This window comes from Egretta garzetta, unplaced genomic scaffold (assembly GCF_000687185.1).
Source record: "Egretta garzetta isolate BGI_Z169 unplaced genomic scaffold, ASM68718v1 scaffold197, whole genome shotgun sequence".
Classification (NCBI taxonomy): domain Eukaryota; kingdom Metazoa; phylum Chordata; class Aves; order Pelecaniformes; family Ardeidae; genus Egretta; species Egretta garzetta.
The window spans coordinates 1,220,945-1,248,028 of NW_009260274.1; the positions used below are offsets into that span (position 1 = coordinate 1,220,945).

Consider the following 27,084-nt stretch of genomic DNA (forward strand, 5'->3'; position numbering starts at 1 on the left):
GAGAGGACCTTTGCTTACGTTGACTTCCACCAAAGCCAGTGAGAAACTTGAGCGTTACCGTGTGTATAGCGATCACTTACTCAGAGGAAACAAGAGCATGAACTACGTTGGTAATGGGAAAGGGGAAACATATTTAAGCTGGAAAGCATGAGATGTGGTTTTTTTTCAGCTGAGGGAAGTGGACATAGAACAAATGGAAGATGTGGATGGCTGACGTTTTTGTTGAGGTAGGCAGGGAGGTCTTTGGTTTCAGGCTGTCAGCTGCAGCTGTGGCCATGCAGGACCCTTCTCCCATTTTTGGTTAAAATGAGATATTTGTTACTCTGTTCTGAAGCATACTTCATGGCGAAGAGCAGGGAATGAGTTAGGAGTTGCTGTGTATGTCTTATGAACACATTATAGGGTGGGCAAAAATATTGAATGAAGGGTTTAAGAGATTATATGTATGAAGGAGAAAAAAATCAATTTAAGCCGGCGAGTCAAGGATTTTGCTATTCTGGTGCACCCAGTTGATTTTTCTTGTTATAGTATTTCTTGCAAGATTGGGACAGTGGTATTTAGAAACACTTGAATTTTAGCGTACTGTTTTTGAGGGGGCAAAGAGAGACTGAGGATTGCATGGCCAGGGCAGGGCTACGGATGAAATCTGTGCTATTTAATTAGAAGCTTAATATTTGTTGTTGGATGGATAGTGGAGAGATTGTAGAGGTGAAATCGCATTTGAAACTCGGTTTCAAGGTGATCTGATAGTTGGGTTTCATCTGAGAAGAGTATTCACAGTGGAAGGCATGTGCATCCTTTTCCTTTCCCTTTTTAACCTGATTTACCATCTTGTACTGAATTAAGTCTTTTCCCGCCTATCCCCATGAACCTTCCCAGTTTTCAGCATTCTGTGGCTCAGTAGACCATTTCAGCAACTACTTCTCAGAGATAGCTAGAGGCTTAAAAACAGTTCAGGTAATTAATGGGATATGCCTTCTTAAAAGCAAGGATTTATACGCTTAATGCCTACAAAATATTTTTTAAAAATCTGCCCTAAATTAGGAGTGACTTAAAGGTACAGATTGCTACTGAAAGAGCTGGAAAATTCAGGGGTGTGCAGAAAGACTAGCTTTAACCTTGCCTACGTCCGTGTTGGTGAAAGGAGCTTCTCTGGGGAGAAGGTCCATGTGTGGGGATGACTTGGGTGTTCCCAGTTTGCTGCTGGAGAAACCTATTGCTCTTCATTAACGGGAGAGGGCTCATCCCTTTAGGGCCCTTCGTGGCCAGTCAGCGCGCTTGAGTGCTCGCCCCATCCTCTTAGCAGCAGTGGTTTGCTCTTACAGAAATATCACAAGTCTTTATTATAGATGTATATTTAGGTCCTGACACCTAGCCCATAACAATTAGTTATGTGTGATTCCTCCTCCATATGTATCTGCACTCTCACATGAGCCAGTTCACAGGAAATATGTAAAATAAGGACTGTGAAATTGCAGGGCAACAGTAGGATGCAAATTCCTGAATATCTATGTGGGACATTTAAAGATAATATTTTGCCTTTTGAAAACACTAGTTCATTTTGGTTTCAACATTAGCCAGTAATAGGAGGTGATCAAGTGATTTCCATTTCATAGGGAACATGTTATATGCCCAAATGTGGGCTTGAAACAACTCTTCCCTTTGAACTTACATTTGTGGAACTGAGTATCAAACCAGAAGGAAAACGCCTGAGGTGTTAATGTTTAATTGGCATTGAGTCATACTGTTGGCACAGAATTTTCTTTTCTTTTTTATCCTAAAAATACAGCACAAATATACCTAAGCATTCCAGTGACTTTCACAGGCATTGACTCAGGCTATGCAGTTTTCCATTTTGGAATGAAATAGTATTCTGGTTTGGAACTGGCACCGGTAATTTTAAAAAAAGAGGAAAAAAAAAAAAAAGTGATTACCTTCCCTGCCATTTAAATGTCTGCCATACAGAATTACCTGACGCATGAGGTCTGAAGCAAGCATGTACCCTGTTCCTAGATCTCTTCATATATATATATTTCCTAATTTATTAGTGCTGAAATATTTAATCATTAAATAGCATTATCATTTGTTGCAGTTCATAATTGGCAAGTGTTGCAATTAACAACACAACCGTGGCTGTTCTAGATGCCATTGCCAATGCATGGGCTCGTTGGGCTTCCTAGATGTGGCAAATAAATTGACAAACACAGGCAATGCTGATTTTTTTTTTTTTAGCAGAAGTCTTTGCTTAGTGGTTTTTTGTGTGTTTTTTTTTTTTTTTTCCAGACAAGCAGAAGTATTTGAAATTAATACCTATTCCGTGTATTGCAAAGTACAGTAAAGTGCTATTCTGTAAAACTAAGGTGCCCAGTCTGGGTGTCCAGCGGGGCTGGAGAGACTAAGCATCACTGCCTTGAGCTAAATGCCTTGCTCTAAGATGACTCTAATATTCTTTTCAAAGAAGAGAAATAAAAATGAGCAAACATATAACTTAAAAAGAAGTGGTTCCCCATCCTTCTCTACCCATCTACATTACCCCTCGAGGAGTCGCTGGTCTGAACACTTCAAACTCGTATTCTGGGAGAATACTGAGCGTGGCTGAATGGGTAGGAAAAAAAAAAACCAAACCCAAACCTTGGCGATTTGTGAATTAGTACTGGAAACAGGAAATTGTTGTCATTTTGGTTCTTAAATTGTCACTGGAAAACAGGATTAGAGGAGGAAGGACTTCTCTAAGCCTCAGGAGAAAAGCTAATGCAGTGGAATATTGACAGAAGAAGAAACGTGTATATTCTGTGCTATTAAGCATACTCAGGCAAATAGTTCCCTGCCGGTCGCACTTTACTGTTACAGTATTTCTCTTGCGTCATTCCTAGGAACAACCAGAGCTGATGTATATTGAAGCCAACCTTTTTCCACTCTGTGCCTCTGGTGGTTCTCCTCCTTGGGTCCCATTTGGCGGCTGACGGCAGCGAAGGTGTCCTGGCTCCGAGCACCCGCTGCCCAGCCCTGCTCTGCTGAGCCGCTGGTGTAAACTCTGCCCTGGCGTACCTCTCCCGGCAGGAGCGGGCTGCTTACCACGCTTGGCGTAGGTGCCTGGAGAAAGAGGCTGTTGGCTTCAGATAATGCCGGCTGGTGTTTTCTTGATCGGCCTTTTCTGCTTCTACAGATGATTTTTTTTGGTCTGTGTTTGTTAAGAAAAACGTCAGCTACCTTCTTTAGAACTAGTTGTTTTTTGTGGTATGTTTATTTTTTTTTTTTTTTTTGAAGTTAGTTTCTTTCCAGGTTTTGTATGGTGTATCAGATACTGGGCCTCATTCAATGGAACTACAAAATGCTTAAATAGATGAGAAAATGGTGTCAAGAATAGTGGAAATTTGTATTTTTGGGAAACAGCTGTGTAAACAGCCATCCGATGTGGGTTGACTCGCTGAAGATTATTTCTGAAAATCCAGCGTTTTTCAGAACGCTATAGTATTATCTTGGTTAAATGCAAGATGTTAAATCAAAAGGCACTCTTAAGGGGGAGCAAATGGGACTAAAACAGTGGCAGTGATGAGATGTTCTTGCAGTGATTACTTGGGTTCTCGGGGGAAACTGTGGGGAAACTGCGAAATGGGAAATAAATCACATTCTGGCACCCATCAGCGTGCTATGTATTACTTTTCTTAAGGAGGTCGTGGGGTAAAGAGCATACTAAAACCTGAAAGCCTCTTGTCTGGGCAGAGAAAGAGAAGGAACACCTTTAGGATGACAATAGAGAGGGAATGACAGAATGGGAAAGAGAATAATTTGTTTTACCAGCTCCGAGGTGGAGGAATTCTAAAAACGTATAAAAGAGCAGGATAAGATATATGTATATTGAATCCACTCGTAGAGGCTTCTTATTGTTTTTACCTTCCAATCTTCATGTTAATACCTTTGGGTGAAAGAACAAATAATTATTTGTGTTGTGAAGAAATGGTTTTTAGACTCATTTTAATAGGAGGTGTCACAGCATTGTGAAAGGGAAAGAATTAGAGGTGTTGCCTTCAGAGGGCTGGGAAGCAGAGGCAATAGCCCAGAGAGCTATTTTGAGAGCGGGTGATTTCATCCAGGAGGAGAAAAAGGCTGCATAATCCCTTCCCCAAAGAGGTGAATACTGGAGGAGCTAGAAGAAGCCTGATGATCAGCTCATTCTACAACTTCTAACACCTACTGATTGTTTTAACTCAGGTATCCACGCAAATGTATTGAAAAATTCATGCAGTTTGTTTTAATTTTATATTTTGGAATGATTGCGGTAGACTAGTAGGGTCCCTTTTGGTTATAAGCTCTCATCATTTTCACCGATAAGAATTACTTCATATTGTTCCCTTGGGATTTTAATTGCATTAAGAAATGATTGGCCCTAATAAACTTCTACAGTCTGTGATAATTATAATCAAATAAGATATCCATATAAAAGCATAAAATTATGCTGAAGCAAATGCATTCTTGATCATTAATTAGTGAACTATCAAAGGCGCTGCAGATGGTAGTCGTTTTGTGCTTTTTAGAATGAAGCCTGACCATCACAGCCTTGGCTATGTGTAGTAAATTTATTTTTCAATTATTCTTGCATCGGTAAATACCTCTGAGTGTGTGTTTATATACATACGCTATCTGCTGCATATATATTCTCAGTTCCTTTTCTTATGGGGAAATATCATCAGTAAGGGTATTTATTTGTTTTAATAAGGCTGTAGCACTGTACAGTACTTTACAAAACAGATAAATGGATGTGGCTGCAGTTCTTGAAAGGTAAAATACAGAACAGCAGTTCACATGCAGTCGTATGTAAGGGCAGTGGGGGAGGTTTGGTATAAGCAGCGTCTAGGAATTGCTGAATTTTTTGAATTTTGGGAAGAGGAGCAGTTGATGTTTGGTGGCAGATTGTGCTGTGTTTGAGTGGCAACATAGGGAAATGAATCCATGAGGAGAGAAAGAAAAATTAAGTGGACTCTGTGTTTGGCAGGCAGTAGTGGAGTCGAAACGGCTCTCCGACTCGGTATTGGGCCGCTGTGGCTGATAGCTTGGGTTGCCTCTCAGAGGACAAGGCGGACGAATTGATGCTTTGCAGCTGTGGACACTGTGGTACCAACCCAAGTTCTGCCAAGCTTGAGTTTTTACAATGAAGCGCAAGTTTAAAGGCACAATATGCTTCCTATTTCTGGAATCCTTGGGGAAATGGAGGCCCTACAGAAATCCAAAGTGTTAGCAAGGACAGGTAGGCCCATCCGTCAAACTCTTGTGCGATGCTGCCATCAGAACTGTTGCAAACACAGCTTTATTTACAAAGACTGCCAACCAGAGCTAAAGATCAGGAGCATCATTACCACCACATTATCTTGATCTGGTGACAGATAACTCTCTTGTGTGTGGTATCAAGATAGAATGTGACATTTTTGTCTTACGGTAAGTTCCCCTCTCGTTAAATGGGCATCACAGCTGTCTTTGAGTTGCAGGAAGACTTTGATTCCTAAATCCCATAAAGTGGATTTAGGTCCCAGTTTCCCTTTTATTGATTAAAAAGTTAAATTTAATTGCTTACGCGGTGTCTCTTTCTATTTTACGCATTTTATCAGTGAAATACAGGCCCGCATCTTTGACTTCAAACACTTACATTTACATAATCAGCACATTTACCATTCTCCCTCACAGTTTACTTATTGGTTGAGCTTGCCTGCCTGCCATGTGATCCGACCACAACGGCTAACCACTCCGATGTGATAATTTACATTATTATTGTAATATGGATTAGGCATCAGTTGGAAGCGAGTCCGAGTCGATACTGGCTTCTTTCCTGTGACATCCTGAAAGAACTTATTTAACAGCCTGATATCCATTTGGAAATTCAAAGACATTGCTTAAAATGTTTCTTGGCAAAGCGAGGTTCATCAATGAAACTTAGCAATTGGCTGGACACCCAAAACGTAGGGCAGAGATAAACGAGCAACAGAGTAGGAATGTGGACTCAGTCTGCTCACCTTGAGTTGATGCTGGTATAACAGAGACCTGCGTTTGGCCATCTGTCTTCTCCTTTAGAAGATGACGCCATAGGTGGTTCTGTCAAGTGACCGCAGGTCCTGACTGTCATAACCCATTGAGCGGAGAACCGGAGAAGATATGTGGTCTTCTTGTAAAAACATTTTTCTCCTTGAGCTAGCAAACGCATACATGAAAATAGACTGGAAGAAATTAATGAATTCTCCTGCCTGCCCAACCAGTTCATTTGTCTGGGGCTTGAATTCCCTAAAGAGAGGACATATGAAGGATTTTATGGGAAATAGCAGCTGTTCTCCTTCCTCCCTGGGGCAAAGGATGTGCATCGTGATCAGTAAACCCCCCTATCTTTTATCAGCGTGATTGGCACCCAGTGACTTGTTCTAACAGTCCAGCTGTTGAATGCTGTAATCCTCCTGCGTCAGATGACATATGCTGTTGTTATTGCTGTGCGCCGTTTATGTATATACTTGATACTGAATTAATGTTTTAATGTAGCTTGTATAAGCAGTTTCATTATAAATGCATGATTTAGGAGTTTCATGTGGCCATAAAAAGGTATTTCTGAGCTTCATGGAAGTTTCGATGGGGGAAAATCTGTTTGCCCATAAATTATCAATGTAAAAAACCCTACAGACTTGTGGTTATGGATGGGTTTATTCACATACGAAACTTGAGAAGGGCTTTAGTACAGCCTTAATCTAAGGAAGAGTTTATAAAATCTCTGATTAGTTGGTATTTAAAAAAATTAAAAGCAGCTGTTATCATAAGTATCTTTGTCATGCATAGTGTTCTTCAGTTATTACATGTGAAATGAAATTAGTTATTTGGAAAGATTAAGATCTGTTGCAATACCTGAGATTCTGAACTTTGCACTCGGGGAGCTGTAGTGAACTTGTTTTTCTAAGGCATTGCAGCGTCTGATAAATGGAAAGAATCTTTTTAAGAGGGTTGATGCCAAACGTCTTTATTTCTACTTACACAAATACCCGAAGGTGATTTATTCCCGAGACTAAGCTATACTTGAATATGTTGCATTACAGCAGGCATTTGTGTCTGTTTTAAGGTAAATTTTTCTCTCCTTGTTCTTGGGCAAGGAGGAAGCGCACCACAGATATAAGTGTAGCCAATTAATTATTGTTAGTATAACTGAAATCCTAGGAGTCTAATCGTTATTAGTCCAGATGTAATTGTAACAGAAAGAAAGAATAGTAATGCAGCTAAAGTTGTTACACACACAATTCCCGGCTTCTGCATCTTCCCTGGTGTTAGGCTGTGTGGCTGCTCTGTGCCCTAAGGTTGGTGGTTTCATCCTGGTGGTGGGTTGTCAGCATCTGGGGTCTTCTCCTAGAAGGAATATGAAGTTCATGATACTGGTTTCTTCTTCCTACAATGAGGAATAAGATCCTCATGTGAGGTCATTAATTTCCCAACACGGTTTTTAATCCACAGTCATTAATTTCCTAACACAGTTTTACAACTTTATCTTTCTTCATTGGTCCATGTTACACCCCTACTTACTGCATATGGTGCCTTTTTTGTATATTAGATCGGAGTTTTTTTCTTTTTCTTTTTTTCTTTTTTTTTTTGACCACACATCTGTAGTTGTTAGGGGAAAATTCTTTGGGCAGAAACTACTGTAATCAGACAAATTTAGATGAATGGAAACGTTGGCTTGAGTAATCATTAACAATATATTTTTGCATGTGTAAAAATTAATGCAGGAAAGTATTGAGTTGCTTAGTTTGCCTGTCAAGGTTGTTTCATTGGTTCAAGTTAGAATACTTGAGAATGCGAAGATGGTGCAGTGAAATGGTTTGGGAAAAGGGATGGACAATAAACCTGATGTGTCTAATTGATGGAGCTGTTTGAGACCTTTTACTAGAAGAATCTATGACAAACCTGCCGATGTTACAGTCTCAGTTACTGAGCTCAGGGGTCCAGGAGATATTTTCCTCTCCTTTACTTTTAAGGGAGTAAAGAAAGTAAAGTAGCAGGAGTTTAAATCTAGCATACCAGTTTTAGTGTAAGAAAGAATTTAATGTGAATTTTTTAAAACCATGTCCTGAGAACAGTAAATACTCTTTAAAGAAGTACGTTTTTTTGTTTGTTTTAAAAATACTTAAAGATTATGCGCATTATTAGCTATATATATATATGCATTCTGTTTATACTTTTTGGAACCCGCTTTCTATATTTGCAGTAATACCAAGATTTGAAGTAAACTAAAAATCTTTCTTCCTCATCTGAGAAAGAACTTGAGTCATTTAAGGTCAGTTTTCAAAGATGAGGAATATCTTGAATTTCTAAACTTCAAACAGGACAGACTGTAAATGTTTTTAACATTTAATTAATATGGATTACATTTTCTTAGCTCCCTTTTCCTCATTGATTTTTGCCATTCAACCAGTCATTTCTATGTGTATATATAAAAATATATGGCTTACTGTTAAAAGGATCTCAGATCAAATTGGCTTTCTTTAGTTCAGAATATTCTGAATAATGTTTATTGTGGGAATCGTAAAAAAGGAATAGACATTTCTAATAGAAGACTATTTCCAAGTGGCTTGATTGAATTAAAGAATGCCCACTGGAATGAAAACTCAATTAAGAGCTGTTATTTCAGTATCCTTAGTGGAAGAACCGATTTTTCTTATTTCACAGAACTACCAGTCTGATTTATCTGCAGCTGAGTGTTGTCCATCAGTTGAGGGAGCAGACAGATTTATTAGTGTGGCAGTTGGTGGATGGATACGCCAACTTTGCTGTGAACTTTGTAATTCTTTAAACCTGCCTGGGCAGAAGACTAAGAGCTGGATTTCCTTCTGGAAGAGGCCAGGTAGCCCACTCCATCAAGAAAGCTCTTCCTGCAGCAGTTTATTGTTTCCTTATGGTGATATTGAATCTCTATGTACTGGTTAATGAACCAGCTGGGATACGCTAATGAGCTGGTTCATCTGGAAACAGCTTACTCGTATAAAACCAGCAAAACTAAAAGCCCTTTGAAATCTGTGGTTCAGGAGTATTAGCTAAGTGCTTTTATTCCCATCCCCCAAAATCACTCCTTGTTCTGCCTGTCTGGATTACTGGCGGGGGGGCTGGAGTAATTCGATGAGCAGATTTCGGTCTTTTGTCCCTTGCCTGCCATCATGTCACCTTCAAACATATCTGTGGCCTCCGTTGCGACCTCCAGGACACTCTAAGTGTCTCCTCAGAGAAGGATTAGGAGCTGGCTCCGGTATTTCAGAACCCTTGCTATGGCCATCATGACTTTTTACATATGCTTCTGTTGCACCGGGTGCAGACCAAGTGAAAAATCACGGATTGATTCCAAAATGTGAACGAAATGGAATAATTTGGATATAATTATCTCATAGCATATATATACATATGTGTGTGTATATATATTTGACGTCAAAGTTTTGCACATTCACACATACTTTTTTTCCTTTTGTTAAATACCATATGTTTTTTCTGAATCAGATGTGCCTTAAAATATGAAGCAAACAGGGGTATTTGTCTTGGCTTATCTGTTCTCCCATGCAGCCATTCCTGAGCTTGAGCACACAGGTGTTGAAAGGTTACTTTGATAGCATCTCCTTTCCATAACGTCAGGACTTGGGACTCATCCGCTCCTTTGATGAAACACTTAGGGCAGCAGCATCTCCCGTCAATATTTAGTAAGTTGGGGGATTTCAGGTGCTATCACGATGAACCTAAATGTGACCTAAACTGAACTGAAAACAGCTCGAGGCAGGAATGACTCTTTATCTTCTAGAATTGTGTTTGAAGTTGTGATCGTTCTTTGAAGCATATTTAAATTAATAACCACTGCATTTTCTTGACAATGCTGGTAGAGATAATGTGGGATTTCCATTATTCTGGCCTGGTTTTTGATCATTTCCCAGTTACAGTGAGGATGATGAATGAACATTGCCAAGAAATGATATTTTAAAACATTAGTTTTGCCATGTTGGTGACACGGTGGAACAAAGATGATTACCAGTGCTGCCGTTTAATTTAAAACTGTCGAAAAATTTGTACTTGACCCCTTTATATCAAGGTGAACTTGAGGCAAGCTTAGTATATGCAGGTTTCCCAAGCAGTCATGACAGCAGTGTAAGTGTTAGATTTATTTTACAGGCTAAATGATCATTTTATATATTCACTAGAACCACTCAGGGCTACAAAAGAGAACCTGGTTGAATTTTCATGCAAATATCTCTATTTGTAGTGTAAAACATTAGAACACCTAGGTACTCTTGTGTAAATTAGTAGCACTGTTTATAAATATCTCTGCAATTGAAAGCAGCTGAAGTACCAGATGTGTAATTACATTAGCACAGATATTCTACAGAAAACTGCTTCTGTGAAACAGAAACAAGCTTAATGTGAAAATCTTTGCTTTTGAGAGCATGCATGCTATGCACATCATTAACCTGTTAATTAAATCCATTAAGGACTGCATTTTCTGAGGCCTTGTTAAATGATTACTTATGTAGAAGAACGTTTGTTTCTAAAAATCTTCAGTTGCAAAGTGTGGGCTAACACTGTAAAAGCAGATGCTTAAGTTTGCCTGTAAAATACGCATACAGCGTATGTGCGTCTGTAACTGATGTTCTTCCATGTTACCATTCTTTTACTTCAAAAAAAAAAAATCATGGTGTGATATCTTTTATGGCAACAGTGACCAGATTTCCAAGCTCAAAATTGTTCATCTCCGCTCAGCAAACAGCCCCGGCAGAACACCCTGTGTGTCCTGCACCCTGCCACATCTCTGAGAGGTTTTCAAAAGAAGCGTAGCTCTATGCTAGCAAAGTCATCCTCGGGATATATATTCTCAGCTGGTTAAAACATCTCAAAGGATGTGGTTCTATCCCTTGTGCTGAAACTTGTGAAAATGGATGTGAAGATGCACATCTGTTAGGATTTCAGTGATAGCTGAAAACTATTCAGGAATATGTAACCACTATAAGTTCAGAATAACGTGAGCAAAACATCTGCTGAAAAGGTAGTGAAGATCGACCGGTATTGTGAGGCTGACCTCTGAATAATTTTAGGGCACGATTTGATGTTTGAATACTTCCATCTTTAAATTATTGGAACTGACATTCTATTTTCAGTTTTCTTCAGCAGTGTAGATATTGAAAAGGAAAAAAAAAAAACAAAACTCAACCCCAAACCCTGCCTTTTCCCCTAAATGACCTTGTTCCCACTCTGGGACGGTGGGTTAGCGCTCTGCCCGCTGCAGGACTTGCAACGCTTGGGCTCATGTTAATGCACTGACACAGATTTATGGCCAAGACTGTGGTATTCTCTTCTCTGTTTATCCTTAGAGCATTACTGGCTTTTGCTCCAAGGAATCTAACTCAGCTGGAAAAAGAAAAAGCTAAATTAAAAAATAAAACCGGTAGAAAATTATTCTTAATGTGGTAATGCTTTATTGCCCTTGTAGGTTTTGTTGCTGCCAGTTGGGAGGTAACTTTGCAGACAAGCACGGCAGCAGAGGGGCAGTGAGTGGGGGGGGGTGTAGCTGAATGCCATGGCCTGCTCTCCAGCAACTAAATAAATCTAATGTACTAATTAAAAAAAAAAAAAAAAAAAAGGTTCAGAAGCATTGTGGGACAATACAACCTCTTCATAAGATCCCTGGATCCGATGCACAGATCTCAATCCAACAATATTTCGCTTTCACTCAGCTGCATGTGTAAGTCATTCGGAACGGTGCCTGGCAAAATCAGCCTCCAGAGGTGGGGTGGAGATTCTTCTTTCTTCCCATACCTACCTAGGTATGCTGTGCTTGCTTACATTTTGTAATTCCTGTCACAAGATTCCCAAGATTTTTCTAATCTTAACACCTGGAAGTCTGAACAAGGTAATGTGATCGTGTTCTCCAAGTGCAAACTCAAGTATTTTAGCTATTCTGTTCTGGACCTTGCAATCAAGAAGCTGAATTTATGATGTGGTGGGAGATTATTTCAATTTGGAAATTAATGTCTTTATCACTGCCTTCCTTTTAAATTGATTTCTTCTCTCCCACCCTCTCCAAATTGAATTTTTTTGAATTGGATTTAGTTATTTAGGGTTTTTTGGGTTGGTGTTGGGTTTATTTATTGAATTATTTTTGTCTGGGGTTGTCAGTGTTTTTTTTTCTTTTTTTCTATTTTCTTTTTTTTTTTTTTTTTTTAATTTGCTGTATGCCTGTCATTCTTCCATGAAGTGAAAACCACTTGCATCTTAAAGTCCTTCATCCTGATTTACGCTGTCTGGAAACTCAAGCTCCTTGGCCCTCTTAGATTGATTAGACACTGCTCCATGCTCAGCCATTCCTCCTGTCAGCAGCCTGTGCTCACAGCACCTGCGAGACGAGCAGATTGATTTACTGCTGGAGAACACTTATCATTCCAAACTTTGGCATAGCTGCTCGTATTGTTTGTTCCTGCACAGCTATTTCCAAGTATTGCAGAGAATTGTGCTTTTCCAAAATACATCTCCTGGAGAATTTTGAGGATTTAAGAAGTGTCTGGAGTAAATGGAAATTTAATTATAAATAATTAAAAATGGATAATTAAATATGGGCTGTAAATAAAAAAAAAGAGAAAATGCCCAGTTAAAGCAGTTTGCATAATTCTACAATAGCCTCTGTCTAGCTTTTATAAAATTGATTGTACACATATTTAAAAATAGAACTTTTCACATGAATTAATTATGCTATCTGTTGCCAGGGAATTGTTATCATCGGTATTCTCCATCTTTGCAGAAATACTAATTAGTAGCAGTTTGGGCACCATGGGAAATCCTGCCCATTTTATAGCTCTTCTATAATGCTTATTAAGAATAATGACCCATACGGTTGAGAAGGTATTTCTGTATAAGTACATGGTGTCTATATTTTACCATCTGCCTTTTCTGTTCCGAGAGCTTTGGGCAGACCCACTTCTGCTCCGGAGCTGGGGGAGTACCAGGGGCAGAGGGGCTGCCCTCGCTGGGGTTCATCAGAGGTCCCCCCGGGAACCCCTCCGTACCCATGTACACATCAGCTCTGCGTGGGGGCTGAGGGAGAGTTGATGCCATTGAACCCCAGCCCGACTTGGTAGCACCTTGGCGTGCAATTCTGGATTTTGATTCCTTTACCGTGGTGTATTGATCGCTGTAGTATCTGAAAAAGTATGCTGGCTTCTGTGCGGTAGTGGGTTATAAAATATGTAAGTTGGGAATAGCATGAAGCTATATGTGTGTGTGTGTGTAAGTGTGTGTATATATATATGTATATAAATAGCAGGAAGAGTTTAGTTCTCCCTTAAAATGATGTCTGGAGAGGGATGTGTGCATTTCTGTGATTATGTGCATGTGAAGTAAATCCTGATACTTCAGAAAGGTTTTGCAGGTGTGCAGATTGCTGTGTTATTTCACACTTTTTCCTGTGAAACAATTTTTTTTTTTTTTGTGGGGAAAAAAATTTATTTCCATTTTTAAAGTTTTGAAAAAACAGGACGTTGCCATTGTTTCAATGAACAAATATAATTTCAGCTTTGTGACAGAGTAAGAAAATTAGAAACCGCACTTGTCACAATTTGGAGGAAGGGATGGCAGTGTTTTTGTGTTTGCTGGGTAATGAATTATTGCAGAACGAGTATAAGAATTCTCTTTGTGTCTTGGAGCTGGAATACCAAGCAGATGTTGAACTGCTGCTGGTGCTTCCCCCCAGCTGTCCCACCCAGGCCTCATCTCATAGAATTGTTTAGGTTGGAAAAGGCCTTTAAGATCATCAAGTCCAACCGCTCCCCTAACCCTGCCATCCCACCACTAAACCCTGTCCCCAAGCACCTCGTCTGCTCGGCTTTTAAATACCCCCAGGCATGGGGACTCGACCCCTTCCCTGGGCAGCCCATTCCAGTGCTTGACAACCCTTTTGGGGAAGAATTTTTCCTAATGTCCAACCTAAACCTCCCCTGGCACAACTTGAGGCCATTTCCTCTCATCCTATCGCTTTTTGCCTGGGAGCAGAGCCCGACCCCCCCGGCTCCCCCCTCCTGTCAGGCAGTTGTAGCGGGCGATGAGGGGTCCCCTGGCCTCCCCAGTGCCCAGGACAGGGGCACGATCACTGCCCTGCTCCTGCTGGCCACACCATTCCTGATATAAGCCAGGATGCTGTTGGCCCTCTTGGCCACCTGGGCACACTGCTGGCTCACATTCAGCCTGCTGTCAACCAACACCCCTGGGTCCTTTTCCACTGGGCAGCTTTCCAGCCCCTCTGCCCCACACCTGTAGCAATGCATGGGGTTGTTGTGACCCCAGTGCAGGACCCAGCACTTGGCCTTGTTGAACCTCATACAGTTGGCCTCGGCCAACTGTCCAGCTTGTCCAGATCCCTCTGCAGAGCCTTCCTACCCTCAAGCAGATTGACACTCCTGCCCAAATTGGTGTCATCTGCAAATTGACTGAGGGTGCACTCAATCCCCTCATCCCGATCATTGATAAAGATATTAAACAGAACTGGCCCCAGCACTGAGCCCTGGGGAGCAAAGCAGAGCAGCCAACCTTTGCCAGCGCGCTTCCCGGTGTGGTTCCTTCAGGAGTCCGGTAGTGCTGATCTTGACGTTGTTTGGTAGGGTTCATTGTGGAGATGGGGCTGAGGTGGTCTGTTCCAGAGCTGAGCTATCGCTGAACATACGCCCTCCGCAGCGATCCTACCTGCTGCTGGGCTGTTAGCAGGAAGGTGGCCCTGGAGCACAAACCTGGGTTTGGCATGCTGGAAAAATGGCTCGGAGCGACTGCCTATGTGAAGGGTAGCAAGGGGAAGCCAACATACGAAAAGCAGAAACAGCCTTATGTAAAGCTTGCTGGTGTCAAACCGGCAATGTAAGAACCTGCATAAAGCTGGAGCGGGTCTTCTGAATCACCCAGTTCCTCCAGGCAAATAAGAAATAATCCCATTCATAAATACATCAAGCTCCCTTCTGCTTCCCTGCCAATATCAGAATAGACCTCCTCAACCTCTTACAAGGTTGTGCGTGGGGGGATCTGAGCTTTCCTATGGGTTGGAGAGAAGATTTAAACATAACTAGAGAGGAGGCTGGGAATTAGAAGAAGGTACCGTGGAGCTGGGTGTCCAGCAATGCCCGTGTTTCCTGATTGTAAGCTGGGCAGTTTGTGCTGCAGGAGATGGTGCCTAACCGATGCTGTATCGATTCTGGGTGTTTTTTGCAGGGAAATAACTGTTCCTGTTGGGGAATAGAAGCCCCAAAGTCACGGGGGGAGTGATTGAAGAAACATTTTTCATCTGCATTTTCTATTAAGGTTACATTTACAAACAACTTATAAAGGCTATTATGTTTTTAAAGGAATGGCTTTTCATAGATGTTTAGAATTTTAAAAAGGTCAGGGTTTGATTATAACTATCTGTAATCCAGTATGGAGATGTCTTTAATCTCACATGCAGTATACTACTTGCAGTTGTAATCTGCTGATAACATCTATTTATACTTTTCTGTTTTTATAGTGTACATAAATTTATATACATCATGGCCTCATCTCCTCATGTCAGTTGCCACCAAGGCAAGAAATCTGTTCTCACAAACCGTCAAAATGTGTCAGATGAGTATCACAGAAATGTTTTGGAACGTGTGGGTTGGGGATTTTTTTTTTTGTTGTTTTTATTTGGTTTGTGTTTTTTTTTTGGTTTTTTGGTTTTTTTTTTTTTTTTTTTTTTTTTTTTAAACAAGGGTTGAAAAAAAAAATTTTTTTTTTTTAACTAAGAGTTGAAAGAAAAGAATATTTTTTCCCTGGGCTGTCTCCGGGGTGTGGGCACATGATTGAGTAGCTCAGCTAATGCAGTTTACATTAGCGCTTAATATTGAGAAGTCCTGCCTTCAGGTGCCAAGGGGTTAGTAAATCACTGAATTTTCATAAACAGCAGTGTTCATTACATTTTGCTGCAGAACGTCTTTCTTGCTGGAGTGTGTCTTGAGTCTTACCGCACGTGGATAATAAGGCAAAAACCTGAAATGTAGAATTGGAACAAGCTGCTGCATGGCTATAAGTCACTAAACTTCGCTTTTATTCAGATCTAAAATAAGACGAATAACTAAGCTGCTGAATTACTCATTTGTGTAGGTCATGAAAGTTTAAAAAAGTGCTGCAGGTATTTAAAATTAATCCCAGGAATCAGAGGAATTTCATATGCCCTGTGTGGCACATTGCAAATAGCGCAATAGTCTTTTATTTTGTGTAGAGTCTTTCATACAAATTATAGTAGAAAGTACTTTACTGGATTGCTGTTAATATTAAATAGCAAAATAATTGAGACATTTAAGTACAGGCAAGGAAAAAAGAGCTGTATTTTGGCTGAGATGTGGCAGTAGATGCTGGGGAGGCATTCAGGAGGGCTCCTTCAGAAAGCAGGGAGAGGGCAGTTATGCTAAGAGCAGCTATGCTAATATTACTTTGTGGTATAAAATACCTAAACATATCTGACCTGGTATCCTAGACTGTATGGAGCTGGTCCCAAAGATTTTTAGTCTGGGTCGTCTGCAAGAAAGATGTGACTGGACTGAGTACACTGACATGGAGAGAGCGTGATAGGCAAATGATAGGACTTCATTGGCGTAGTAAAATCTTTGTCAGAATCATTAGAAATATTTTTCTTGGCATAATGTTGAATGTCTTTGCCTTGTGCCAAAGAAAAAAAAAGTAGTGGTGAGAAAATACGTTGTAGTTGCTATGATCTTTAACAGTTTGGTTTACAATAAGTAAGTATACATCCAAGTCTCGTAAAAATACATAATTCTCATAAAATTAAATAAAAATTACATAAATCTCATAAAACTTCTCATAAAATCACCAGTTCTGAGGAAATCAGCGGAAGTTTTTTTTCACTGCTGTTACTAATAGGTAAGATTAATTGGTTGAACTAATGTTTGGAATAAAGCTCCTGTGTTGTCTCTGTTCTCAGAAATCACAGAATGAGTGGGAGCTTTCCATATCATATAAACATGCTCTGGTGGAAGGGTGCTAGAATGACATCCAGAGTGGTTATGTGGCATTTCCAGCAGAAGTATTCAATTGAAGTGGACACTGCAGTGTTCTTCTGGAGTTACGATCCCGCCTGGTGGGGTTATTCCTCAGCCAGGCATTAATGAAGTTGTATGTATTTTACAATATTTGGGGACCATTGTCTAAGAATTAGTACGTTCTGTTTAAAACCGAACTGTTGAGGTCTAGAACAATTGCTCCTAAATTTGATACTTAAACTGAAAAGCAAAGTAAAACAGTGTAGAAAATAGGAGGACTATTCCAGTGATTGTCCATTAATTTTTTCAGTGTTCCTTCAGCCCTTTATATATCAGATGTGACTTGGAGAATATCTATTACCTGTTTGAAGTAAATTACTAACACAATACTCTATTCAACTGATTGCTGATCTTGTCCTAAGTTTGCAAATTAGCACATAGCTACAGGGAAAGAATAATTGTGGAAAATGCTTATTGTTGAACGAATTCTCAGATGGTGAAATGCTTGCAATTAAGCTAAATGTCACATTAAACAGCGCATAATTATTGTAGCAATCCTTATTAAGCAATAACATACTTATTAAGCAGCTCTTATTGGGATTCCTGTTTTAGGTTTGATGTTTAGTGGTGTTTCATTTTGTCTGTAATATGTAATTACTGTCTGAATAGCCCGCTTGCCTTACGCTTGTGTGACCTGTGTGTCAAAGAGCAGATGTCGCTGTATCCTTTCAGAGTAATTATTGCATATTTGTAGGTAGGTCTTGCAGGCAGGAAAAGCAAATCAGTGCACACTACCTCAAATAAACTACACTTGGGGTGTTATTGCCTGCTTTTTGTGGGATTAGAGAAGCTGTATGGGGTGATAGTATGGTACTCTTTCTGTCCGATAAAAGATGGCAAACAGAGCAATGTGTAGGTTTTTTTTATTAGATTGGCTTGATTTATTAATCCCTTTCATGTCCTTATGGCTTGCAGTGTTATAGATGTCTTGTAAGAGACAGTAGGATGCCTTCCTTTACAGTTTTCCATAAACAAAGACATCCCACTGACTCACAATTTTTGTACAAGTCAAGCAAGTTTTGCTTAACTTCTTATTTTTGGAAACAGTGATTTGATTGAATTTCTCTTTGGTTTCATTGACTAATAAACTTATCTGTGCTATTGCAGGTTCCTTGGTACTCCGTAGATCTCAGTGGTATTTTTGGGGGGAAAAACTTTTTTTTTTTTTTTTTTTTTTTTTTTTTTTTTTTTTTTTTTTGGATGTGGTAGTAAGTCCTGGCGGGCAAAGCCTTACTTTCAGTTAAATGCTCCTTCACGGAATAATCCAGGTTGAAAAGGACAACGGCCGCTTTGTTCAGTCAGATCTTGAAAACCTCCAAGGATGAGATTCTGCTCTCCCTTGGGGCAGCCTGTTCCAAGGGTTGTCCTCATAGTGACCAGTTTTTTCCTTATATCCAGCTGGGAGCTCCCCTGTTTCGATGTACGCCCACCGTCTCTCCTTCTCCCACCGGTGTCCCGCTGTGATGAAATCAAACACCCATCCGGTACCTGATTAGGTTACAGTGGTTAGGAGACAGATGAGATCTATCCTTTATTTTCAACTTTTTGTACTTTCTATAAACAGATCACTGCGAATTATATTTCATTTTGTTTTGCTTTAATTAGCAGTGGCCTCCCATTCCAGATTGGGAGCTATAAAGAATCTTTCTGAAGTTCTGGCTTTTGATGCCTAAATTGCAGTGGGTTTTCAATAAAATGTAGTTAATATTATTATTCACGTTGTGCTGAGATGTTTCTTTTAATTGACTCAGATTTATTTCAAGGAAAGTGTAACTTTAACATGACTCTTCTAAAAATAATTAAATTCTAATTACAAAGCAGACTATTGACTAGGAAGTATTTACATCCTTCTCCTCATTTAAGCTGCTGAACAGGATATTTAACTAAGCAATGAAACATTGTGGATAAGTTTACTGCTGCGTCCTGAAGAGATCATCAGGAAGTGGAAAAAAAAAAAATCTGTAGTAATGGGATTTGCATCTAATTTTTAACCTTATTTTTCATGTTTCTTTTTTTGGTGTGCCAAGAGCAGGCTATGTTTTTAGCAGGTTTGCCAGAGAATAATTGCAAATTGTGATGTGTCTAACGATAGTGTAATTACTTATGAGTCCTTGCTTTTTTTTTTTTGGTAATTTTTCATTCTAAATTCACATCTGACATTAAATAATGGCCACTTCTTGCTAAGGCTTTGGCTATGTTTCTCTCTATATATATATCCTGTTAATGTAGGGATTGGTAAATCTGCAGCTATTACATAGAGTAGTTCACGAGCAACACCCAAAAATGTATAACAAGTACTAACGAGATGAGTTCTCTGCAGTGGTGAAAGAGCAGTGGTAGGTTTGATGAGTGAAATTTGGCCAGTCCTCTGCTACAGCTGCTTTGTGATGCTCCATGGGGGGTGTTTAATGCTATTTTTAATGCTATTTGCTATCCTAAGAAATAAGTAGTAAATCCTTAATTGGTGTAACGTGTTTCAAGCTCCCATTGAAATGCTGTTAAGCACTATGCTGAGGGGAAACAATATTACTCTCGAATTTTTGCTTTAAAGAGTGGTGAAGCCCAAACTTTTCCTCTACTGAAACTTCCACATCTCAAAAAATTAAACTGCCTTTGCTGAACTGCTTCAGAGAAATGAAAGTTGAAGTAAGCTTGTGATACAGTTGCGTTGCGATGCTTAGTCTTTGTGGTAGTTACTTTCCTCTGTTAATAAAAAACCACCTAGAGGTTTGAATTGGGACTATTATTTTTAGTGAGATGACAGCATATACATAATCTGATGTCTGGTTTTGAATCCTGTTGGCATTTGTATAAGAGCATTCTTTTAAATCAAGGTGAAGTATCAGGGCTGAACATTTAAATTGTCAGTGGACCTCTTCATGTAACTGAACTTCAAAAGCATATTTAAAGATCCAGTTTTTTGAATATTCAGTTTTTAAGCACATTGAATCGTGTTGAAAGCCTGTCGTTAGTGTAGTACAGCTTGTAGAGCACAGTTATAGTTTGATGCTGCCTTTTCCCATTCAAGACACGTGTCAGGGCTGAGTCCTTCCCTTGGACTGCTATCTTTCAGTGTGAAATGGAGGCATAAAAGGGACAAAGATTTTTCACATAGCCTGAAGGATTCCACAAAAGCTGGAGCTGTCGAAACCCCAGTGACTCTGAAAACTCGTCTTGCCCCCAGCCTGTCCACCAGGGGAGAAGGTGCCGGAGCAAGGGCAGAGTTGTGGTCCTGGCCTGGAGGATGAGGGACGTAGCAAGAGCACGGGTTGTGTAGGAGGAGAAGCTTGGCTGTATCCAATCCCTATTTACTTTTCCTCCTTTACTAACAATGAAAAAAAATATATTTTATTCAAATTTATTTATTTACTTTTTTATTATGCAATGTCAGGCCCCTGGCTCTGGAGGATTAACTCTTCTGTTCGTGAAGAACGAGGAAGGGGATTACCAACAGAACTGCCAACAGCTGAGTGAAGACTCCATACTATAATTGCAGCCATTAAGGGGCTGGTTTTGGTTTTCATGTGTGTGTTTGGTTTTGTAGTGTAAGCATGTAACTGATTCTGGTAGTTCTAAAATCAATTTAAAAAAACTTGTCTGGAGTAGCATTTCTTAATATAAATTGACCTATTTATTGTAAGTTCATTTTTGGCCTTGAAAAAATACAAAAGACAGGGTAGTTGCAGGGTATTTTCCCGTCAGCATTAGCTATGGAATGGTCTTCCGGAGTGAAATGGCTCTGTTAGGAGGCACTGGAAAGTTTTCAAACTTAGAAATGAGATGAGACCCTCTTGAGACATGATCATCAAAATCCCTTTAATATGTTAAGATTCGACCAGAGTGCTTTTTCTCTACCTTTTCTCTTCAGTTTGCAAGCAATTATGTACTTCATAGCCCCCAGATTATTTTTTCAGCTTGGTGGATTTTTGTCGAATAACATTGTCACAGGAAAATCTTTCTGTTTAGCCTTCTCTAATTAAGTTCACATGCAAATCCTCAAATAAGATTCATCCGCTTACATATGTTAACGTGCCCTAGAACTAAGAATGACATTGCTGGGTTTAATTTTGGCTTTATTTCTCTTCCCAAATAACAAGCTCTACCACCTCTCATAGTGCCATGTGCCGCAAATGGAAGCGACTTGCTCGAGGTACATCCCGGGGTGATTCGGAAGTCGATGCATGTGAGGTGCCTTCTCTGCCGTGGGGGCTCTGCTCTCCAAGCAGCACCCTGCGGGACCTATCCTGCAGCACATCTCCTATCATATCATTCTGAACTGCTTTTAAGAGTATGGTCTTATTTTCATCGTATTTATCCTCACCATTTTATCACGGCAGATGATGATTCAGCTGCTTCCCAGTGCAGTTTATTCCATTGACTAATTGCTCTATTAAGACTGTTTTCCTCTTGTCTAACTTGACTATCTTTTCCTATTAGATTCTTGTTCCTTTATGATCATTTTTATATTCATTTGTACAAGTGAAATTAAATATTCCTATTTCCTCAGGCTTTGAGATGCATTTTTACTGCTACAGAAATGTGCCTGGCCTGCCTTTAATTTGAGATGTTGCGGGGCACATTTTCCCTGCAAGTTTCTCTGAGTGGTCTCGTGATGGGAGTACGCTGGGAGGACATACGAATTGCAGCCTTTAGGAAGCTTTTAAAGAATTTTAGGGACCAGCTGGTAGTTATTTACTCTGTCATACGTGGCAGAGTATGGTTTGGATGCTCCCGGGCTTCAGGGCAGACCTGTGGCAGGAGTATTGCGTGGCATTTCTCAATGCTCCCTCTTTTGCAGGTCACTGGGGCCGGTGTGTGGGCGACTGCGGCTCGGGGGGCGTTCGGAGTCGGGCCGTCTGGTGCACCCACGCGGAGGGCTGGACAACGTACCACGCAAACTGCGACCAGAAGGACAAACCCGAAAGCCAGAGGAGGTGCTTTAAAGTCTGCGACTGGCACCTGGAGCTGTTCGAGTGGGAGGTTTCGGGATGGGACAGGTGTGGGCTCGTCCCCTTTGCTGGGGGTGAGGTGGGAGCCGGGGCTTGTATCACCGCACAGCACGGGCTGCAGCGCCGGAGCATCCGCTGCCTCCAGAAGCTGAACAGAACCGCTGTCGCCAACGAAATATGTGAGTATTTCACGCCACAGCCGCCCGCTGAGCAAGCCTGCCTGGTGCCCTGCCCGCGGGACTGCGTCGTGTCCGAGTTCTCCAGCTGGTCCGAGTGCGGCACGGGCTGCGCCAAGAGCTTGCAGCACCGGACACGGGTGGTCATCGCTCCTCCTCTCTACGGGGGTGCCCCGTGCCCGAATCTGACCGAATCCAGAGCCTGCGGTGCTCCCGCCTGTCCCCTCGGGGAGGAGGAGCACACCTACAGCCTCCGAGTGGGGTCTTGGGGCGAATGCCGGCTGCCCCATCCGAAAGACGTCAGCCTGGCAGGGAGGACTATGCCGGATTTTGGTTTGGACTCTGGAGAGCGAAGCACGTCCGGACTTCACGGCTACAAATCCCACCACCGTCCCGGGGAGGTGGAGATCGGTTACCAAACCAGGCAGGTCAGGTGCGTGAGGAGCGACGGAAAATCTGCAGTGCTGAGGTAAGGGTGCTTCATCTTTTACGTCATCCCCGGTGGAGTTGTTTGATGGAGTGCATGCTCCGTGTGGCAGCAACCGCAGCAACCGCACTTGTGTTCTTGGGATTTAAAAGCAGAGTTTTATGTGTTTTCTTTATGGTCTTTTTTTTTTTTTTTTTTTTTTAATTTTTTATTTAATTCCCTTCTTCCAAAGCTAACATACGCTGAGCATTTTGCATGCTTCTATGATTTGTGACTGTTGAGTTCATTTTATGTTTTTAGTAATTCTCTTTTTTAAATGTGGTTTTTTTTTTTTTTTGGTTGTTTTGAGGAAACATTGAGGAAATGGAATTATACATCACTTTGCACTGTTGCTGGGCCTGGCTGTGGGAGAGGGAGGTTTCTTTCTCAGCTATGTACTGCATATATTTGGTGGAAGAGGTTAAAATCACACCCATTTAAACTCCTTCATTCTTACAAATCAACACCGGATAAAATAAGTCTGAAAAGTTTGGCCTTGCCAATTTACTGGAAGGTATTTCTTAGAAGGATAGATCAGTGAGCAAACCTGTGACCGAGGAGCCTTCCCGTCTGGGTGTAACTCTTGGATGCCAATACTAGATACATGACTTGCTTTTTTTTTCTTGTCCTCATGAGTTTTATCTCACACTTTCTCTTGGTCTGTATAGGTTGCTTTGCTGTAATTCAAATGCGAAGGCTGCCGTATGTGCAGCAAATAATGGAAAGATTTATTTTCTCCGTTTCTCGCGTTTAAATTTAAGCTATCTAAGCTCTGCCATTTGGCTTCAGGTTGGATTTGTAGGTGACTGAGAAATGGATGGAGTTTGAGAAAGTTGAGATTTCTGGAGAACTTCTCATGTTCTGTTTTTCAGGGACATTAAAAGTTCTTGAAAAAACCTGCTCCTGAATTTTGTGGAAATCAATCTGTTTCTGAGTAATCTATAGCTCCTGGCACCTGCGCAAACTCAAATTGCAGAGAGAAGGGGTTATTTTATGTCCAATTCTCTACCCCTGTTAATGTCTGCAGTGGTTTTGCACACATACTGAGGTGAAAATATACATTCTAGCCTTTTTCTTACCCCCTCCTATTACACCTGTACCAAAGTATGGATTTTTTTTTTTTTTATTATTGCTTGGAAAAAAGTCAAGCTTTGTGAACTGTTCCGGCAATTTCTAACATCTTGACTTTATTACTTGTCTGTAAATATATGCTGATTCTAAATATACAGATTTTATGCTCATGTGGCTGCTTGACTTTAATGGAGTCACTTGGAATTTATGCCGCCATGTGACCAGCAGCAGGTTTCTGTCTGCTAACACTTGTTAGCTGTTCTGCTGTCCCTGGTATCTCTTTCCTTATCGGAGGCTCTGGGAAGGGGATCCTGACTTTGTTAAAATTTCAGTCGCTCTGCCCTTGCACGCTCACTGCTATATTTGCTGGAAGAGTAGGGAATGGAAGACGCTGTTTTTAGAAATGTTTTCTCTTTGTTGTGCTGCTGTGTGAGATGACAGCGCAGAGGGTCCTGGGAGCTTTAGCTGTAGTGACTCTACCCCTGATCAAGCTGTCTTCTGCCTTGCTTCTCTATTTTTTTTTTTTTTTTTACTGATCTAGCCCCCTCTTTAGGAGTGTACAACTCCATTAACCACCTCCTGGCAGACTTTTTCTGCTGAGGCCGTGTCTCAGATTTAGTGCAGAGAGCTGAGCCTGACCCCTCCCTTGCTCTAACTCCAAATACAAGAGGAAAGCCCATTGATTGAATAGAGGACAAAAGGTCTTGTCGTGTTAGTGTCCAGGCAGTCCCGCACTTTTCCTTTCTCCTTTTGGACCTAAAGTCCAGCCTGTGTTTAATTCCAGGGCTGGAGTGTCACTGATACTAAATACCCTGACAACGACTGCCATTAAGCATCCCGCGGTAATGTCCTCCTTGTTTAGTTGTGCAGCGTATTTGCTGCCACTCTTCTGAAGAATGGGCCCGATCTTGCAGATGTCACTTTACAAGAGCGATGATATTTTGGCTACTGATGAAGAAGAGTAAATGCATTTGCATAGCCCTGTAGCGGGGGTTTGGCAGGCAGCCAAGCATCTGCTGTAGGACTGGAAAGAAGTGCCTTATTTCTGCTTTTTCATTTTCCTGGCCGTGGTTTCCTATTTGGACTAACATTGTTGAGTAAGTACCAATGAGAGAGACAAATTTCTGGAAATCTGAGGCAAGGGAGAGGACTATCCCAAGATGTGCTTTAACGGCGGGCTCTGAGCTGCTGGCCTGCCAGGGCTTTGCCACCACCCTGCCTCCCGCCGCCGCCTGGTTCTTGCAGGAAAGCGGCAGCTAACGGGAGCGATCAGCTCGCCACCCCTGGTCGAAGGCCACGTGAGGAGCAGAACCGTATGCTCATCTCGCCTCCTGATTTATATTGCAATGGCAAAGATGCCTAATTTATTATCAAGGATGTTTAATTTTAGTGATGTCTGATCTCAGGGCAGCTGTTCTGCTCACTGATGGGAGAGGGTACCAGGTACGCCCGTCGGCGTGAAAGAACACTCCTTTGCCAAAAATTGGATTTCAGTGGGCTGGGGTGCAAGCTGGTTTTTAAAAACTAAAAGACTGAATGCATTCGCTTCTTACAGATGCCAGATTACTGGCAGGACATACATTTTGGCCTCTTTGCTAACAAGTTTGCGATGGATTGGAATGGCAGATGGGTGTTCTTCCTCTTCTGAAATAAGCAGCAGCGGTGGGAAATGTGCCTGATTTCAGATTTTTTGCTGATGCTTAAGTTATGCTCTTGAACCCTGCAAAAAAGATCCTTTGGTTTTACAGTGAACCCTCAGGTAGGAGCTGAAGCATCCTTTGCGTTGTACGGAAAATATGTTTTTCATTTAAATAGTTGGACCTATGAAGGTCTGTGTGTCCGCAAGAAAAAGTCTGAGCAATTTTAAAGGTAAAAACTGTAACCAGGAGTTAGTTATTTGGAGAGGAGCACAAGGAAGATTGGATATGGCCTATCAGGGAAACTGAGCTGGGGAGTTTTTAATGAAATATTTTTTCAGTTTAGAGGCATTACATTTGTCAAAATTGAAGGGAACGGGAGAAAGGAAGGGAGAAGGGAGGGACAGACCTTTTTGAAAACGCTTGAGGACAACTGAACAGCAGAACATCAGTGGGCCTGGAGACAGGTTCATTTCTGCTCAGAAACAATTTTGGTGTAGAAAATGTATATTCGTGAAAGCAAAAGGAATAACATCAAAATAGAATGATTTATGGATCTGGTTTGAAGCTTTTAAGGACTTTATTCTAAAAAGCTGGATTATTTTTGATACTATTTCAGATAGAATTCAGATTTCATTCTATCTCAGAGAAAAGTTTTAGTTTTGCATTAAATCTCATATCCAGTAACAAAATATCCACCTAATTAAAATATCCAAATAAGCACTTCCATACATTTGATAAAAAAAAAAAAAATCTGAAAAAGTCGCAAGAAATGTATGTGCTAGAACTTCTGCTCTTTTTGGTTTTCTGTCTTGTCACAGTTGTAAAAATCTACTGAATCATGAGACAAAGGCACTTGTGTTCCTTTTTTTTTTTTAAAAAAAAAGTTATTTAGGTTACAAACTAAATTATAATTTAGTGAAATGAGTGCCCATAGCTAGACTAAGATAGATATCCTAAATAAATTTAACTTGATTTTCCAACCTGATGTATATGCTCACTAAGCATACAGAGAATTTAAAGTCAGGAGCAAACAGTTTTAGGTTAGTTGTTGTTGTTATTATTATTATTATTAGGATTAGGAGTCTTTTTAGGTACATATTTCTTAAACTCTTCATTCTACATGTAAGATGACAACAATGATATAATAGAGTTGGATTTAGGTTTTTGTTTACTTTGCCTTTGTAAGTGAAAATTCAGGTCAAACTCAGTCAAGGGATAACCCATCCGTCAAGGCTGAGGTAGAGCAGCATTCAGCTTTTTGTTTGCCTCTGTAATTTGAATTTCCATTATCCATTTCCTAGTGGCTTGTGCTTAACCACTGTGCTGTTGTACGTTTTTGGGGAAAAAAATTATTTGCCTTTTCTAGTGTTGACATTCTTCTGTTCTCTGGATGAATACAAAATTTTGCAGTCCAGAGGTGGAAACGCTGTGCTGTAACATGCTATTTGATGGTTATGATTCTGATCTGGGAGAGGAGATGTGTGTTCACATTCCTCCCAGCAGATGTAGGAATCAAGCCTCAGTGCTCAGGCTTGAAAACAATTCCCTGAGCTATTGGGTAAGAAGATTTTATTTTCTGGAGTTCTTTTAAATAGCTTGGTGTCTCATTTCCTTTGCTTTTATTAAAAGCTCATGAAACAAAGGAACAGTGAACGCTTTTTTTTAATTTCAAGAACATTTTAGAAAGAG

General features: G+C 40.7%; 1 protein-coding gene across 1 annotated transcript in view; it reads left to right on the top strand.

Moving 5' to 3' along the window:
* The window catches only part of THSD7B (thrombospondin type 1 domain containing 7B), a 271,160-nt gene that overhangs the window by 33,188 nt on the left and 210,888 nt on the right, over positions 1-27,084 (top strand). The window contains exon 2 of the mRNA XM_009642486.1: positions 21,892-22,687. Coding sequence (XP_009640781.1) covers positions 21,892-22,687 — 796 coding nt within the window. The remainder of the gene's footprint in view (positions 1-21,891; positions 22,688-27,084) is intronic.